General features: G+C 37.6%; 1 protein-coding gene across 3 annotated transcripts in view; it reads right to left on the reverse strand.

The window, feature by feature from the left end:
- The window catches only part of KHDRBS2 (KH RNA binding domain containing, signal transduction associated 2), a 650,233-nt gene that overhangs the window by 124,557 nt on the left and 505,131 nt on the right, over window positions 1-20,545 (reverse strand). For 2 of the 3 annotated variants that reach the window (XR_012243878.1, XR_012243879.1), the window contains exons 9-12: window positions 18,556-18,733; window positions 16,613-16,655; window positions 11,711-11,816; window positions 8,320-8,393 (exon numbers count right to left, since the gene is read on the reverse strand). Coding sequence is in view for 1 of the 3 variants with exons in the window: in XM_073626718.1 (XP_073482819.1) it covers window positions 18,633-18,733 (101 nt within the window). In the remaining 2 variants the exon portion in view is untranslated. Of the gene's footprint in view, window positions 1-8,319; window positions 8,394-11,710; window positions 11,817-16,612; window positions 16,656-18,229; window positions 18,734-20,545 lie in introns of those variants that run through there. The other variant, XM_073626718.1, reaches the window with a different exon arrangement.

Below are 20,545 nucleotides of genomic sequence, written 5' to 3' on the forward strand. Positions count from 1 at the left end.
AATAACATTCTGTTTCTATAAACCAGAGAAACTTGTTAATACACACTTATGAATAAACTACATACTTGCAAATGTAACATATATAGATGTGAACTATGAATGTATTTGAACTTTGATATAATTGTGTAATTTTCATTAAGAGCAGTGGAGGCAAATATTTACATGTCCTCCTCTCCTCTCTTTCATGTGACCAGGTATTCTTCACAGATCATATAATAGATGTTAGTTTCACGCACATCTATATGCGTTCCGGTCATAAAAGCTATTCATCGCACTAAACATACATACAAGTTCAGCCTCTTGACACTCCCAAGCATATCATCATTTATTTTTCCTTCTTGTTCATTTCATCACGATGACTGTCAATATTAATCACATGTTGATTCTCGCTTGCACTGGAGTACATTATTATACACTTCTACATGAGTACTCATCACATATTGAGATATCACCTCCTTCACATATTATTTAATCTAAATTTTGTTTTTATCCTATTTTATTTATTTACTTTTTCTGACCACACATATACACCCTTTTTTCACATTAATTTCACACATCTAAAATTTACACTAATTTCATTCAGTATTTTTTTATCTTCCTCCGTTGCGTATACATATATACTCCACATCCACTGTGACCCTTTAAAATCCTGGTATTCATCAATCATTGACAAACACCCACACACTCCACAGCTGAAGCTCAGCTGCTATGTATTTTGGGTTGACTACCTGGTCACATGACTAACAATGGATAGTATATATGAAATCTCACTTTTTATTATCGCTAGCTATGAGTAAGCACTTGGCATAAGTGCGAAACGCGTTAGCTGATTGCCTGTACACTCTGTCTATGATGTACTGTATGACATGTTCCTGATTTTACAATAAAGAAGTTTGGATTATAATTTCCTGGAGTGCGGCTGTCCGGATTTTCCCAATTGCACACAGCCTAAACTGCTGGGGACGCTAGTATAGATCTGAACGGATCAGATATTGATCCGTTCATATACTATACCACTAAGGGAGGCGTATGCTGCGTGCTTGCGGGTTAGCGGTACTGGCACTAATCTGACGCTGCCTAGGGCAACGCATATCACCGCCGGGCGATCAGGGGGCTAAACCTTTATTAGGTAATAAACGGCGGGTGCCCTGACACTATAAAAAATAAACGAACTAACCAGCATCACCCGTAACGGTTATACGGTGATCAGTGGAGAAAGGGTTAACTAGGGGGCAATCAAGGGGTTAAAACATTTATTAGGTAGTATATGGGGGTCCCTGACACTATAAAACACTGACGGCGAACCAAAATATTTACCTCCCTAACTAGTGTCACCAGTGACACTAATACAGCTATCAGAAAAATGATCGCTTAGCGACACTGGCGACGGGGGGTGATCAAGGGGTTAAAACTTTATTAGGGGGGTACCCTAGACCTAAAGGGGGCTAACACTAACTGCCCTACCACACTAACTGTCACAAACTGACACCAATGCAGTAATCAGAAAAAAAAATGCTTGGTGTCAGTGTGATGGGGGGTGATCGGGGGGATCGGGGGGTAAAGGGGGGTGTATTGTATGCCTGGCATGTTCTACTGTGATGTGTTGTGTTGGTGCACTCACATTGCAGTCTTCTCTCCTCGACGCTGGAACGGAAAATACCGAGTCGAGGAGAGATGACATCATTTCCTCTGCCTCTGTGTACTATACAGAGGCAGGGGAATGATCTGATTGGTTGGGAGCGATCACGAGGGGGGGGCCACGAATGGATGGCCTCCCCCTCACCTCCGATTGCTGAGGGAGATATGCTGACTGCCTCGGGCACCGGGGGGGTCCGATCATATCAGGTACGTGATTCTGCCTGCCCGTGCCATTCTGTCGACATACATCGTCGTGAGGCGGTCGGCAAGTGGTTAAAAATAGTGCTCTGGCACCATATGAAAACAGTTTGTTGATAAACAAGCAGTGCATATACAACGATCAGACGCCTGTATCGAGTGTCTCCTCACTCCACATCTAGTATGCACAAGCATCATAGATGTCGTCACTAGGCTCCTCCCAATGCGTTGCATCACATATCACGTGAGAAGGGTTTTGAAAAAGTCACATGACATGTGACGCAAAGCGTCAGCAGGAGCCTAGTGATGACATCTATGGTGCTTGTGCTTACTAGATGCGGAGTGAGGAGACACTCAATACAGGCATCTGATCGTTGTACATGTGCTGGTTGTTTATCAACAAATGTGAGTGCAATCACCCACCCTTTGGAGAATTTATTACAAATTGGCATTGCACAATGATGTTCTTTTCTTTTTGTTTTTATGTAAGAACCATTACACACTGAAATCCTGAAAGAACACTGAAAATTGTAAGAAGCCGGCAGAACTCTGAGTGAGGGATTGGTTGATAGTAGGACTGCTGTGAACAGGCTATCCACACTCAGGTGGCTTCCTTTGATTATTGCCTTTACACAGAGGAATTTATTTTATTACTCAATCACTAAACTTTCTACTTATTTGATTATTAATTTGTCACAGAGGATTGTAGCACTGTAAGTGTATGTAAGTATATATAATTTTGTACTATTACCACTGCATCAAAAATAGGAGGTTGAGTTTAGCGCACTGTTGTATACTATCTTTATACAACTTTTACTTTTTTCTTAGGCCTCCTACACATGATGAGAATATGGGATGAAAAATATTGCTTTTGGAGTGATCGTCCCATAATCCTATTGTTAGTACATAGCTTTCGAGAGCTGATCATGACAGTTCATGCAAAAACAACCGAAGGGACAAGCACAACATTTTTTCTCGTAGATAACAGAATGAATGATTTTGTTTAATCAGTACAGTATTACCCCCCAAAAAAAATTGACCAAGACCGCGCATGCTCAGAAACAAAAGAATACATTACAATACAATACAGTACATCACTTCCGAAGTTGTGTTCTGTCTTATGATAATTTTCCTAACTTTAGTAACCTATTCATTTTTGATATGAGACTAGCATGTAAAAAAGATGGAGGATCATTCATCTGATATTCTCATCGTGTGTACTAGGCTTTACTTGTTTGCTCTTTAACATATTTGTTATTGTGTTAAATATAGAGATTTGTAGATTAGATCTCACTACAGGGAACAATCACTCAGTTCTCAATCACTTTGTCTCACTTCTCAACAACTGCTGAAACAAGATATTGGTTACACAATAAGTGCAATATATTTAATATATTAGCCAGTTCTATAGGCTTGCATTTTATAAAGGAGCAGTAAAGGAGCAGTAGAGCCTGCATTTGTTATAAGCAAATCAAGAATATGGGTACATAAGCTCAAATCAGCAGGAGGAAAGTTCAAAACTAACTTTGGAAAGTGTTATTTTAACAAAAGATTAGTTAATGCTTGGAAGAGACATTTAACAGAGGTAATGAGTCAGTCAGCTGTAAGTGGATTCAAACATGCTTGGGACAAACATAGCCCTATAATCCAACATAAAAAGTAAAAACTGTCAGACTCCATGAGCCACTTTTTTGTCATAACTCTTTATATTTCTAAACATAGCTGACCTTATCTGCTCCTGGCTACTGAACTGCAGAGAAGAGTATGAACCCCACCTGCGATGTGCAGCCTTTTCTTCAAACATGCTGCATTTTGCTCACTTGCCCTCCTAGCTTTAGAGTTGTTCCAAACCACTTGTAGCCCCCTTGTTAATATGCTATTCCCCACTCATCTCCCCTCTTCCCTCCCCTGTTTTTTTTTCTCTCTTTCATGGCACATAAGAATCAAACTCTGAATTTTACTTGTAGGTTTTTCTCTTTTGCGGCGATCTGGATTGTCGCTATTATGGACCCAGGCAAGCAGGGCTTATTCACAGGGCTTTATTTATTTATTAAATTGTTATTTACCAAAGAATAGCTCCTTTGAAGGTCAGTTAATTGGTAATCCTAATTGTTGATCACTTTGTGTGTATATTATATATATATTTTCAGTATTGTATCTTGACCAGTTTAACTGTTTTCATAGTCTTGCCTTTGCTCACTTTTTAGTGTTATACTTGTCAGAAGATGTGCAGTGACAATGATCACATTCTTTTTTGTTTTATTTTGTATTCTTGTGAATTTGTAATAAAGCTTTTATGGAACAAAAAAACTATAGCTACCCTTATGTACATATATAATTACACACTATGCATAGAAATATTTAAAAAATATTAACATACAATGCTATTGCCTATGTCTAGCTGATCTCCTTTACCTAGCTATCTAAAACACCAAAGTGACTATTTTTTAATTTTAGGGATGGCATAATCAAAATATGACTGGGTTAAATTGGGATATTTTGCTTTAAAAAATACTAGTACAACTTTTTCACTGTCAAGTTAGAAGAGCTAGAAAGTTAGTTTCATTTTAACTTAAGGACTGTCACATTTTATATCCCGTTTGAAGAATGCTGGCACACCGGTAGTGATGAGAAGAACAATAAAAAGAATGAAAAGGAATAATGAATGACACCAGAAGGCAATTAGACATATTATAGAATTGCTGATTTATGAACGGCGTGTTTTATAGCTCAATCAGTAACCATTTTATAGTTCTCATTACATGTAAAAGGCACAATGATGAATATAAAGGTTAAACAAATAAAATGAAAAGAATAGCAGAACATTTACAAACAATGCTGACTATATCTAATGATGTGTGTATTATATTTATTTTAATGAATCTATATATATTCTCATTCAAATAACTTTTTGCACTTAATACATGATTCGCACAGGCCAGATCAAATCATCATATTTGTAATGTGCATCTCCCTATCTTCGCCCACATTCATGTTGAGAGTGAGCTGTAGCTTTTATATTCAAACGATTTTATGTTTAAAGCCTAACTCCAACCATTGGTTTAGTTAGGGAAGAGTAAGACATTTTGGCAGGTTTTAAATGCGATTTCTCAGTTAGATTTTGAATGCTGTTTGTGTCTCCTATGGGGACAAAGGCAGCAGAAAATAGTTGATGGATGTACTAATCCTCCCACATTTTTTCTAAAAACTAAAGAAAATGGAAGTGCAAAATGTCAAATAGCTATTTTTTTTAAGTGTTTTGAAGCTCTTTTTTGAAGGGGTTATAAAATATAAATGTTTAACGGTATACAATTTTATTTTTACAATACAGCTAAGGGAAAATGCAGAAGAAACTACTGTTTCAACTTAATTTACTTTAGTTTCCAAACAATCCATGTCATCTTCATCCTAAAATGGTCTGTCCTAACAGAGTAACTTCAGCACCGTGTGTCATAATAATGTATATCATATACATGCTGATGAAATCATGCAAAATACAGTGGTCAGGGTTTTCTTTCTCTTGTCACTAACATTTAGAGCTCTTGGCTATGTCTAAATTTGGAAGTTGGATCTTACATTTGGAATCTAGTTCTTGTCCTTCAAATCTGACAGAGTTAACAATTATCCTTCAGAAAAGTGGCAACTGATCGTATTCAAGATGCTGACTCACTGTGGCCAAAACTAAATCAGGTAGTGAAAGATGGCTTCAGATCTGCTCTCCACCCACAGGAGAGGTCCTTCAGATTCATTTTGCCTCCTAGTGGGCCTAATAATTTTGTCATTGATGATTAAGCCCACTAGGGGAGAAACACTTTTGAGGGACCTCTCCTGTGGGTGAAGAGCAGACTTGAAGCCATCTTATACTACGTGGTTCAATTTTGGTTACAGTAAGTTGGTGTCCTGGTTGTGACCAGTTGCCATTTTTATGTAGCACATTGTAACCTGACAAGCAGTCTTAAATGATCTGCAACAGTTCATTATATGTCATGTTGGCTGATATCAGTGATAGGAGCATTAGAGCGGTATTTATTTATGTTTTTCCACATAACAGTTATCCTTTTTACATTCGTTGTTTCACTACTTCACCAAATGAAGTATTTTTTAGGTTAAAAAAAAAATCTCAAGTGGTGGTTGCTAAACTATGTACTTTTAAGCATTTACATGTTATGACAGCCAGAGAGATGTGTTGCTCTCTTTTCATATACCCACCGACAACCAAGAACCAATTAGGGTTCAGACTCTCAAAAAATGTCCATCGAATTCTGCAGTCAAAGGTATTTTTTCTATACAGCAGCTGTTATTAGAGAACTGAAGTGAAAATCTTTTCCCTTACTGGATGTAAAAATTATTTTGGCAAACTCCTATTAGCTGTGTCTCTTAGTCTTATACTGGAATGGGTGGAGGAAACAGTTAGTACATGTTTCAATAGTATATACTATAGTATACTTATGACCATTTACGTAAGGAGGGAATTCAGAGAAGATTCAGAAATCTTTATCTGGACATTTGTTCTAGGTTAGTGATTTAAAGTACTGAAACCAGATAGTGAGATTGACAGCAAGATAACAAGCATTTTTAGAAGGTTTGCTATGACTGCATCTATGTTCTATTATGTCAGAATCTCATTGAGAATGGAAAAACAGCCATGTAATGGCTAGCTGGGTAATGAAAATTGCTACAACACCTTATGCCCTTTGGAACCACAAAAACAATAGTTTTACTTCTGAAGGTAATTTAAGGTTCATGCTCATGATATGCAATGCTCTGTACAAAAACATTTAAAGTGAAATGGTGGTGTGCCATGTTAAAAAAAAACAAACAAAAAAATTGCAATGACAGGAATAGAGAACCCACAATGTAAACAGGTTGAATATTGGGGGTGCACAGAACTGTATCTGGAAATCTGTTTGATCTGTAACTTTATTCCTGAATGGTTTTCATGCCCAATTTATGGAGTAATTTCATAACCAAGTAAGGCTTAATACTAAAGCTGACCATACACAGTATCACCTCACTGTACAATGTCCTTTTGATTAATACATTGATTCTATAGTGCATGGGCCAGCTTGTTTGAATATAAACAAATTTGTTGTTAAGGTAGAACCCATACTGTACATAGTAGTTTGTTAATCTGAAGAAGAGTGTACATTAACAGGGTAATGTGTGGCTAGCTTTATAACAAAATAAATGAGCTTTTTTTACCCGGTTTCAGTTGTGCAAGCCCACATTTCTTGTATTGTGATTGTAAAACATAAATTACCTTACATAGTGGGGTTGATTTACTAAAGGCAAATAGATTGTGCACTTTGCAAGTGCAGTTGCTTCAGAGCTTAGTAAATGAGGTGAAGAGTGCTGCTGACTTCCATCATACAATCATGTGCAAGCACAAATGCTGTTTTTTTTTTATTTACTCTGCATGTGATTGCATATTCTTTGCAAAGTGAAGTTTTACCTCATGTACTAAGTTCTGGAACAACCGCGCTTGCAAAGTGCGCAATCAATGTGTCTTTAGTAAATGAACTCCAATGTATCAATCACAATAATGGTAAATGGAGAGGATGTTACACGTGATGTGACGATACGCGTCGGGATTGGAGCAATAGGCGGAACTGGAAGTGACGGAGGACGTATACGAGCTTGGCGCTCATGGAGTGTTACCTGTGTTTTTAAACTAAAAGTGAGCGTATCCATGTCTACGTTTTAATAAATTGGCATATTTTAAACAGGATTACGCTATTGGAATCTTTCTTTTTTCCTACCTCCTTAAAATAAGCTTACTAGAGGACAAGGTTACACCACAATCCATCTCTGTAAACACCAAAGATGGACCCTCTGAGGACTGCTGCATTTGATCCTTTCATGCTGTAACCTTACAGCAGTAAGGTGAGGGGCTTGTACACATTCAGGTATCACTACAGTGGATTGGCCTGGCATAGGCCGTTTTTTTCTGTTCACGGTGGAGGGATATACCACTCATCTCAACATTGTTTGATTGTCACAGTATATTTTGGGACTGTGTTTACACGTTTAAGATACTCTAATCTAGATTTGGACTTTTTCATTTATATTTATGTTCATTATTGCTATATGCTATCAACTATTTCAAGACTGCACATTAGTAACATTTTACTGTTTTATCATTATGTGATTGGTTCCAAGTTGCCACCATCAGGTATTGATGATTACTGATTGTAGAAAATTTGTTTCACTTTGCCCTTTAGCACTTAGCAAGTTTACGATTGTATAGATATACACCTTTGTGTTTGTGTGATTGCACCAGCACTTTTTTATAGTAATTTTAGAAGGTTCACAGAGCAACATCACTATTTATTCATATATATATATGAATAAATAGTGATGTTGCTCTGTGAACCTTCTAAAATTACTATAAAAAAGTGCTGGTGCAATCACACAAACATGTATATATATATATTACACACAAACACAAACACACAATTGGTATGACAAAGTAATGCTGCTGACCTGTTTTTGCTTGTTCATATGTCAATAACTGCTGTTTCTTCAAGTCTAGCTCCTGGGCACTTTGGTTTAGGAAACTGGAGGGGTAAAGCTTGAGAATGTCAATTGGGTGTTTTCAGGGTATACATAGGTTTTGCAAAGTGAATATTATCCACTTCAATTGTAAATTAACTTTGTTGCATTTAGCTGTTAGCAACTCCAAGAAGCAAGTACTGTTAAAAAAAAGATTTTTGAGAGAAAGAGAAACAATATTAACTATAACTAATATGTGTATCCCACAAAGTACCAAATGGCAAATGAAACTTTGTCTAGGGTAGTAATACTGTGTAAAATAATTGTCTGAGTAAAACAGTGTTTCTCAACTGGGGTGCCTTGAAGAGTTCTCAGGGATGCGGTGGCAAAAGGAAGAAAAACTGTCCCAATCTCTGTACATTCAGATCTGAGAATGATTCTGTGTTAACTCCTGTATACAGTGAGGAGGGAGAGCACAGCCCTGCTGCTATCTGTACTAAAGTCAGCAACCCAGAAAGCGGTGTGAGCAGCCCGCCCACATCCTACCAATTGATGACATCATTGGTTGCTAAGGACATGTCAGGCAGCTCACACAGCTTTCTGGGTTGCTGACTTTACTACAGATAGCAGCAGGCAGGATGAGAGAGGCGGGAGGAGAGCAGACTGTGCTCTCTCCCTCTTGTCTTTATACAGGAGATAACACAGAATCATTCTGAGATCCAAATGTACGGGGATTTATTACTGCCCTCTAGCTCTTCCCCACACTGCTTCTGTCCTGGCAGCAGAAATTGTGGGTGGGGGAAGTAATCAAACTCTGTACATTCAGATCTGAGAGCAATCCTGGAGCAGGAGGTAGAGGAGTTGGGGGGGGTTGGGGGGGAGAACACAGCCAACACCTCATTCCAGATATCTCCCCCTCTCTGCTGCTGTCACTGGGGGTATTTTTGCTAGGAAGGGTGGATTTGTGGGAGATTTGTGCTAGGAGTGGGAAATTTGTGCTGGCAGGGGATATTTTGGGGGAGAAGGTTTACAACCTACAGACCACTCGAATGTGAAGTATAGCCAAAGCGCCTTTGGATCACAGGAGTGCAGTTCATTCTGTACACCTGTGACCCATTTTCAACCAAACATAGGCTGCAGACTATTGTCAGCTGATGTCACAGGGCTGGTCCACCCAGAACCTGGACTAGCCCCTGGCTCAGCCTCTCAGTGATCTGCCAGCTTCTCCTGCCCCCTCCACAGCTTTGCGCTCCAGTGAGTGCTGGGTGGATAGCAGAGAGCCGCTGACTGACAGTCATGGCTGTCTGCTCAGAGCAGAGGGAGAGAACTGAGCGACCAGCACTGTTTGATAGCTCAGTTCTTACTACAGAGCCAGCAGGGGACAGATACAGCTTCAGATCAATGCTGCATCCCCCTAGGTAAGTATAATGCTTGTTTTTTTTAAATAAAAAGATATACTTCTCTTTCCCCTGTGCCTCACGGACTACATTTTAGGGCTTGTTCACACCAGGTGCAATAACAGATGTGAAATTGCAAGTTTTCCTGTACCATACAAAAAAGTGCTGCCTTTCACTGATGCACATGGGTGGCATTAATTCTTAATGCCATAATCACACACCCAACAAATGCACATAAGTTTGCGCCTACTAAAATACATGATACCACAGTACTATGTATTTTTGTGCAACACGATTTTAACTGCTTGCCGACCAGCCATCATCATTATACTGCGGTAGGTTGGCACTTTCCCACGAGCCATCGTAGCTGTATGTCGGCCCTTAAAGCAGGGATAGCAGGTGCACACCGCCGCACTGCAGGGGTCATGGCCACGAGAGCCAGAACAGGGATGTGTGTGTGTGTAAACACACAAATCTCTGTTCTGTGAGGAGAGGAGAGACAGATCGTCTGCTCCTACTAGCTAGGAACAATGATCTGTCATCTCCTCAATCAGTTCCATCCCCCTACAGTTAGAACACACACAAAGGAACACAGTTAATCCCTTGATCACCCCTTAGTGTTAACTCCTTCCCTGCCAGTGACATTTACACAGTAATCAGTGCATTTTTATAGCACTGATCGCTGTATAAATGTCAATGGTCCCAAAAATGTGTCAAAAAGTGTCTGATCTGTCTACCATAATGTCGCAATCTCGATAAAAATCGCAGATCACCACCATTACTAGTAAAAAATAATAATAATAAAAATGCCATAAATCTTTCCCATAGTTTGTAGACGCTATAACTTTTACGTAAACCAATCAATATACACTTATTGCGATTTTTATTACCAAAAATATGTAGAAGAATACATATCAGCCTAAATTGAGAAAAAAATTAGCTTTTTTTAAAAAAATTGGGGATATTTATTATAGCAAAAAGTAGAAAGCATTGGGGGTTATTTCTGAAAGGAAAATCCACTTTGCACTACAAGTGTACTGCAAGTGCACTTGGAAGTGCAGTCGCTGTAAATCCGAGGGGGGACATGCAAAGAAAATATAAAACAGAATTTTAACTTGCACATGATTGGATGATAAAATCAGCAGAGCCTCCCCTTATTTCAGATCTACCCTTCCAATTTACAGCGACTGCACTTCCAAGTGCACTTGCAGTGCATTTGTAGTGCAAAGTGGAATTGCCTTTCGTAAATAACCCCCATTGCGTTTTTTTTCAAAATTGTCGCTCTTTTTTTGTTTATAGTGCAAAAAATAAAAACCGCAGAGATGATCAAATAGCAGCAAAAGAAAGCTCTATTTGTGGGAAAAAAAAAAAACGTCAATTTTGTTTGGGTACAGCGTCGCATGACCGCACAATTGTCAGTTAAAGCAATGTAGTGCCATATCGCAAAAAATGGCCTGGTCATTAAGCAGTCAAATCTTCTAGGGCTGAAGTGGTTAAAAATCTTGCTGGCACATTTTTGTGTGTTTCACACACACGGAGCAGCCCATTAACAAATGCGATGTGTGGGAACGTGCAAAAAAGTGCGCACACTCAGATGCACCTCCTGGTGTGAATGAGCCCTCAGACAGGTGTGCCCCAGGATTGTGCTCAATTCTAAAGAGTGCCTTGACTGAAAAAAGGTTTAGAGGAGACATGATCTACACTTTCCTGTTTATTCTACAGCCTCCAATGTCCATGGGCAGCCTAAGCAAACCTTAGAATGGCTAAAATTTTCCTCCAACATGATTGGGTATTGAAAATTAACAAAGTTCCAAATAATTTAAATAATTTACTAAAGTTCACTTTGCAAAGTGAAAATTAATTTTGTTAGTTAAATCACCTGATTGTTTTAGTAGTACACATTCTAATTCTTTTTTTGTTGGAGTTGTGCCAGAAATATATACATTCATAAATAAAATATTCCTTTGTATACTTTAATAACTTACCAATCTCTAGTGTCTGCTCTGGAGCAGTAGAGACATCTGTCCCCCTCAGGTCTTTTCCACAAAATATTAATTAATTCTCCATGTTGTCTCCAAGAAATGTAAAGCTCTATGAGATACATAAGATAGTTGGTGTCATTACACATTGCAAGATTGATATTATTGTTACCATTTTATAAGCAATACATGGTGTTTTTAGATGTTTCTTTGTTTATGTAATTCGTTCAGGACTGCAAATATTTTATAATATAAAAGAAATTGCTTTGCGCTAGATAAAATGTACTGCAGAAAAATATCCTAAAAAATTATATTTTCAAAATATCTCATTATTAGCATCCATTATGCATAACTATGCTGAAAAAAATAATTTAAATATACCAAAATACTCCTGTGAAAAAAATATATATCACTTCTGTGCAATGTGCATATGTATAAACCTATGGACAATCAGTAAAAGTGCATATAGTGCAAAAAGATATATATATACAATTGTGCATAAAAATTCAACGGTGACTGCAAACAAAAAGCATGTAATACTTCAATTAACGTGCAGCATGCAAAAAACGCAAAAAAAAAGCCTTGATATAAAGTTCTTATATAAGTGTCCCAAAATTGCAACTAAAGAGTGTTTCCGTGTCCATAAATCTCCATTGGGTTTCCAGGTGATCCAATGTGCCGAATTCCAGTGCTCTAAATAATAATATTGTGCCACAGTGCCCCCCCACGGTGGTTGCGCTCACCTTAGAGCGTGTGACACAGCTTTTACCTTGTGTCAAAACACGCTGTGTAGCCACCCTCTGGGCTGTATGCGAACGCTAGATCGATCTCCACTCTGGGTCACTCAGGCTCCATAGACATTAATCATGAGAACAAAAAGAAACTATATAGTGTAATTCCACTTAACAACTTTATTCCAACCAAACAACTTTCCCACAAAGGGGTACTCACATTTTATGGGTGCTGTTGTGCACCAAACAATAAAAAACTCCAAAAGGGTATATTGTGTGGTCTGCCGCGGGGTATGTGCTTCTCCCGGCTCAGCTGTTCACTATTCCGCTGTACGCTGCTCGCTCCGTCCTGGCCCCTCCCCTAGGAGCGAGCAGCGTACAGCGGAATAGTGAACAGCTGAGCCGGGAGAAGCACATACCCCGCGGCAGACCACACAATATACCCTTTTGGAGTTTTTTATTGTTTGGTGCACAACAGCACCCATAAAATGTGAGTACCCCTTGTGGGAAAGTTGTTTGGTTGGAATAAAGTTGTTAAGTGGAATTACACTATATAGTTTCTTTTTGTTCTCATGATTAATGTCTATGGAGCCTGAGTGACCCAGAGTGGAGATCGATCTAGCGTTCGCATACAGCCCAGAGGGTGGCTACACAGCGTGTTTTGACACAAGGTAAAAGCTGTGTCACACGCTCTAAGGTGAGCGCAACCACCGTGGGGGGGCACTGTGGCACAATATTATTATTTAGAGCACTGGAATTCGGCACATTGGATCACCTGGAAACCCAATGGAGATTTATGGACACGGAAACACTCTTTAGTTGCAATTTTGGGACACTTATATAAGAACTTTATATCAAGGCTTTTTTTTTTTGCGTTTTTTGCATGCTGCACGTTAATTGAAGTATTACATGCTTTTTGTTTGCAGTCACCGTTGAATTTTTATGCACAATTGTATATATATATCTTTTTGCACTATATGCACTTTTACTGATTGTCCATAGGTTTATACATATGCACATTGCACAGAAGTGATATATATTTTTTTCACAGGAGTATTTTGGTATATTTAAATTATTTTTTTCAGCATAGTTATGCATAATGGATGCTAATAATGAGATATTTTGAAAATATAATTTTTTAGGATATTTTTCTGCAGTACATTTTATCTAGCGCAAAGCAATTTCTTTTATATTATGGTTTATGCACGGTCATGAGTACGTGAGCTGCGTCTGCTGCTGGATATTCTTCTTGGATATACCTGTGGTATATAACTTCTTGTTGCTGCTGATTTATTTAGCATAGGAACCTTGTGGCTCGCAAGATTTTTTCTTTGTCTCTGCAAATATTTTATGTTTATTACTTATATTCTATTACCTATGTAGCTAGAAAGCTCCATGCAAGACTACCTGAAGGCCAAACAACTTTTGTTGTCTAATAAACCCGAATAGTATGGGGATTTGATTTCACACGCTATACCACTCTAAACTCTTTCTTATCAGAGTAAAGTGTTAAAAATGAATAACACTTAAAGAATAATTAAAACATTGAAAGAAAACATGAGTTTACATAAACTTGCACAAAACATTCAAATTCCCTTAAATGAAGCATAACATTTTCCCATGTTTTGTTTCATCACGTCAGCATGTTTAATACAGTTAAATTAATATATTTTTTATTTTACAGAAATTAAATATCGTGATTTTTCAATGTAATATTTATTCCAAGCAAATCAGCACCAGAGTTGCCATTCTTTTTTTTACAGATAGTTTGTATAAATGATTTTGTTGCCATCTGTACTCGTCTGTGGTCGGGAGAAAGTGTCTGTAAACTTTTCCCTTTAGACAGTGGTAACCACACTGTGCTTGCACAATTTGCCAATAAGATGCCCATTTTGAAACCCTGAGGAAACTTCTGCACTGTTTACTCCATTCTGTTTGGTGAACTTGTAAATACTTGCATGCTAAGTTTGTTACATATAATCATGGACTTACGGTTTATTGTACACCACCAGGGGAGACCAGGGCTTAGTACACATGTAGAATATGTTGTTTTAGGCATGTGTAGCATACCCAATGTCTACAACTGGTTAAAAAAATAAACAAGTAACCCATGGTGTTTTTGATTAGTTATATCCTCTTCATCTTAAAAAAAAGATTCTTGGCAAGGGTTCTTTTTGGAGGACCAATAATCCTCTCTTGTTACTTGACTGCAAAGTAACTACTGTATAATTATCTGTTGGGAATCAATATAGTATCACTGACTTACAGGATCATGGGAAATTCTCATGGTTCATTTACTGTTCTGCCATTGTTTTTAGGTAATCAATTTAGTAGGAACTAAGGAGTTTAAAATGTGTCATTATAGCATTGTTTCCCAACATATTAAAACATGTGAATTAGACATCTCCCATGAAAATAGACTACTGCAAATAGTTTTAGAATAGTAAATCAGTTGTCAGTCATTAGGTACTCATACAATAAGGTGAAAGCATGGTATCTCTGTACTGGGTAAACATTCCATCCAAACCCTCCTCTATTGTTTGAGCACTCCAACTGATTGTTCACCTTCACTGTCTAAAGTACAAAATGCCTCCATTCTGCCTCCATGCTGCCAAACAAGCATACTTTGTCTCTCTTATTAATTTCTTGTCATCCAGTCCCCATCGGCTCTTCTCAACCTTTAACTCTCTGCTTCGTCCCCCACCCCCTCTACCCACTAACTCACTCACTGCCCAAGAGATTGCTGATCACTTCAAAGAGAACATCGATGCAATTCGTGAGGACACCTTCACTGTGCGTACGTCTTCTCCACCCAACATACCTTGCCTAGCAGCATATTCAACACTCTCCTCTTTTGAATTGGCTACTACTGAGGGGGTTACAAAACTTTTCTCAGATGCCCACCTGTCTAGTGGCACCTTCCCCTCCCCTCTAAAACATGCGCAGATCACTCCCATACTTAAAAAGCCCTCACTGGACCCTACCAACCTGAACAACGTAAGACCCATCTCATTGCTCCCATTCACCTCTAAACTTCTAGAACGCTTAGTCTACAACTATCTTAGCTCCTACCTCAGTGAAAATAACCTTCTTGACCCATTACAGTCTGGCTTTCGCTCGCAGCACTCCACGGAAACTGCCTTACTAAAACTCACTTTACTAACTGCTAAAACCAAAAGCCAGTACTCCATACTCCTACTACTTGATCTCTCTGCGGCCTTTGATACTGTTGACCACCCGCTCCTTCTCAATAAACTACATTCCCTTGGCCTCCGAGATTCTGCTCTATCCTGGTTTTCTGCCTATTTATCACAGCGCTCCTTCAGTGTCACCTACAACTCTGTCTCCTCCTCTCCATTGCCCTTTTCTGTGGGGGTCCCCCAAGGCTCTGTTCTTGGACCCCTTCTCTTCTCTATCTACACCTCCTTCCTTGGTCACTTGATAACCGCCCACGGCTTCCAATACCACTTATACGCTGATGACACCCAAATCTATCTGTCTACTCCTCACCTCACTCCTTCAGTCTCCTCTCGCATTACTAACTTACTAACTGACATATCAGCATGGATTTCGCACCACTTCCTTAAACTAAACCTCTCTAAAACTGAGCTATTAATATTCCCCCCTGCCCATGCCCCTCTCCATGACTTTTCCATCAAAATCAACAATGCAACCATCAGTCACTCCCCTCACGCAAGAGTACTATGTGTAATCCTAGACTCTGACTTGTCATTTCAGCCTCAAATCCAGTCAGTAGGCTATCCCCTACTCTTGCTACATTCAGGCGATCCCTGAAAACTCATCTCTTCAGGAAAGCCTATCACGTCTCCAAATAATCTCCTACCACTTCCAACAGCTCATTCCCCACAGTTACAACCTTTTGTACCACCTGCCCCACCCTATTAGATTGTAAGCTCTTCTGAGCAGGGCCCTCTTAATCCTCTTGTATTTTATTGTATTATAACTGTATTGTCTCCCTTTTATATTGTAAAGCGCTGCGTAAACTGTTGGCGCTATATAAATCCTGTATAATAATAATAAACCTGCAGTTTAGAAAGAGTTCAATGTGACATAGTGCTAACATGAAAAATAAACATGCCTGTAAAGTAACAAATGCATTAATAAATTATACAATTTACTTATTTTGTGATATAACATTATCATAAGGTAAACTTACTTGCTTATTAGCCTTTTCATTTTCACTCATTTTAACAAAGTATCTGAAATGGAGAAAATTAATAGTAGTGATTTTAACAAACAGTATGCAACATTATTGTTTTTAAAATCATTTTTCAGTGCATCCAAATAAAATAATTATACTAAGTGTATTCCTAGCTATTACTAAATTAGCATGCAACTCCAGCTGCAATGTGATATAGAGTACCATATATTATTTGGTATGTGCAAAATTATAAAAATGAGTTAACTATTCTCATCAAAAAAGTAAACCAATCACAGCAATAAAAAGCCAGCAATTAAGATTCAACGAAAACAAATATTTAAAATATAGGTAATTTTGGCAGCCCTATTTCATTTTTGGTTTTCACTTTCACAAAATATTAGGTTAGATATCTGATGTTAGCAAGAGTTGCATTACTATTATGGTTAATTTTAGATCTGTTTAGTTACTTGATATTTAATATTTTGATTTGACTAGTTAAGATTAATTATTGGTTTAATAGCCTAAGGTCCTAGTTGTTATATTCTTGCAGGTTTACTTTTTTAACTATACGTAACTTAATAATTGGAAATATTTAACATTTGCTCGCATACTGAAAATTACATAGTTACTATTAGTGTTACCTGGTTATGGTTTAGTCATCCTTTGAGTCCTGCGACACTTTTCCTTAATAAGCATCAGCCATCAAGTCTGATAGTCTCAAAAGAAATATCAGCCCTTTAAACTGCTTTCAACATTCGCGATATTTAGCACTGGAAATTACAAATAAAGTTTTTGAAGTTGAAGTTAAATAGCAACATCTGGGCAGTGACACTGATGATTATTGGTAGAGATAAATAGTTATTAAGCAAATGCAACCAACACACTCCTAAGAGTGAAAACCAAAAACCTAGACAACGGTTACATGTTAAGTAAGGTATTTAATGTTTGGGGTGATTCAAAGTTCTAGGCATTAGTACAGTCTAGTGGTTGGTGGTGGTAAGTGATAATCTTACCTCTTTTAACTCCATTACATTTTCAGGAGAGAGAGGCTAGTAATGTAAACAAGTCAGAATTTTTGTTTAGCAAGATGAAGCTTAAAAAATAATTTAGAAGCATTTATTGTTCTATGTCCATTTTCCCATTAATATGATATGCATTAATGTTTTCTAACCGCGAATCAAATGACAGTTTAGGTTAATTTTTAGAAAATTATTTAGCCAAAGCCAAAGTTATTAAAACAAATTTTAATTCTTACACAAAATACTTAAAACAAGCTTGGGATCATTTTGTAATTTTAATTGTGAAACATTTTAGGCATCCCTAGAAATGAAATACAAAAGTGATTGCAAGTTTAGTTTCTTACAAAAAATTTCAGCTTTATTGACAAATTTGAGCAAACATATTTGACAAGTTATAATTTCCTATTTAGAGAATGTTACACATCGACCTTTATGTGATTTTTTAAACAAATACAGATTAAAACACTGACAGATTCAGTTAGCTACATACATTACAGTAGCCATTTACTTCTCAGTCCCCTTAAAACAGCATTTTAAGTTAAATTTACAAACTTAATACTGAACATTTTGTTTCTTACAAAAATCCATTTTGAAACATCCTCTCTACACTTTGATTATATTATATTCAAAAATCATATTACAATAATTTAGCAATCCTACACAAAAAATCAAGGCCTGATATGTTGTGTATTTATCAAGACTTCAGCATTTTCACACTTTCATGCTTTAAAAAAAAAAGGTATATACCACAATGAATAACAGCCAAGAGAACATTATCCCATGTCATGGTTTGAAACAAAATGATCCTGCAATTATTGGTTTTCAGTCCATGTTAATAAAATAAAGTTTAAAGCCAATGCTACACCGATGTCATCGCAAATACAGGAAGTACATAAGGAAACCACAAGCAGTAATCCCAAGGTAAAAATGGACTATTACTTGTCATGTTGTTGTTTTATGCAGCGCCAAAAGGCAAATAATTGTCTGTAAGAGGAGGCCACATATGTAAAAGACCTTCAGTATCTACCATATGGATGTTCTCTATATATTCCTCTAGTTGATCTTTGAATTGATGCTTTTAAGGTGGGTCGGGATGATGAGGACCATTCTTCAGGCCCTACAATCAAAACACAAGGAAAAAAAGGGCATGTTTGAGGGCTTCCTATATGTAAAGTATGATCACTTCAGAAAAACTTTTTCTACAACTTGCACGGTATTAACAGATGGTTTCAAGTCTCAAGGACAGTTATGGTAGCTAGGACCCATCATCCTCTACTTTTTTGACTCATTAAACATGTAGCTTAGTTGAACTCTCTGCACTGGCTAAATATGACATTATATGGATACACTACTTGATATCACTCCTTTTTCCCTAAGATATAGGTTTACTTTCCCAGTCATAAAGGGGTTGATCTACTAAAATTGCAGAGTGCAAAATCTGGTGCAGCTTTGCATAGAAATCAAGCAGCTTCCAGTTTTCCAGTCAAAGCTTAATTAAACAAGGTGAAGTTAGAAGTTGATTGGCTACAATGCAGAGCTGCACCAGATTTTGCACTCTCCGTTTTTAGTAAACCAGCCCCAAAGTGCACTCTTAAACTTAGCTCTTATTCCAAACCTTAAAACTTAAGCATGCCATGAGCCATCTTAATCTTAAAGGGCTGGTAAAGGCAGAAGTTTTTTTTATCTTAATGCATTCTATATATTTAAAGTGTATTTAAACCAAAGAGCAAAATATAATATACTGCTCCTTACCATTCCATAGGTGTGGTGACTTAATTCTTAAAAATTTAGTTTTCTGTATTTTCATCTAGTGATTCTGTAAGTAACACATTTCCTGTCCTATATTGACAATGCTCACTCACTGTACTGTTTTTATGAAAGAGCAGCATTGTCACCCTAGCTTGCTTACTCCAGATTTGGACTGTAGAGCACCCCTTATTTTCCCATCTCCACAATATAGGGGAAGATGTTCTGGCATGGCTAATAAAAATGTTTGAGATTAAAGGACAGTATTGTTGAATTCCTGGAATCGCCTACACATGATATTATATGGACACACCACTTGGCTGTCAGTCCTTTTGTCTCTGAGGTATAGCTAGACTTTTTTTTAAACCTGAAATTCACTCATAAAGTTATACTAAACAATATCCTTGTTTTCCAACATTATCATACACACTACTACTTATTGACCCCATAGTCTAGTTTTTATGAAATCGTTTCTTACTGTGTTTTTCTGCCTCCTTGTAATGTGCTCTGTGAGTTCCCTAACCTCTCCTTTCCCCTTCACTTCTGTTTGGTTAGAATGAACAGTGGCCATTGGTTGTGATCATATGCACTGCTCTATGCATGCTAAAAAATCCCATAGTCCACAGTCTATATCAGGAGTGAGCAAAAGTGTGTGACTACTTCCTATATACAGTGGGACCATGGAGAACAAATGTTAGCCATAACAGGAACAGGAAGTCGTATTACAGCATTAAAAAAAAAGAAAAAAAAAGGAGTTTGGAGATTTGGAAGAAACTGAGAGCAATAGAAGGTACCTTTTGAGTAAGAATACATACCTGAATAGATTTTTTTTTTTAAACCAGAGTTTAATATCACATTAAAATCAACAATTAACACTGAACCTAAAAGCTAACTTTACAAATAACCATACTAACCATAACCTTTAAATACAATCCCTAAAAACTAACTCTATCCATACATGGATGGAAATTTGACTGGTTCAGCAGGGGCAGGCTGGTTGTACACTATAAGTCTATTAATCAGCTTTTGTACAACCAAACTGTTAAGAAAAAAAAAACTGTTCTCTTGATCAGCACCACAAGCTATACCCAGCATAGTCGACACTGCTGATGAGTATATTCTGACAGCAATATCCCTCTTTAGTATGTCCCCCATACCTGCTGACACTATAAAGACTTGAGAA

Source organism: Aquarana catesbeiana, linkage group LG04, assembly GCF_042186555.1.
Source record: "Aquarana catesbeiana isolate 2022-GZ linkage group LG04, ASM4218655v1, whole genome shotgun sequence".
In the NCBI taxonomy this organism is placed as follows: Eukaryota; Metazoa; Chordata; class Amphibia; order Anura; family Ranidae; genus Aquarana; species Aquarana catesbeiana.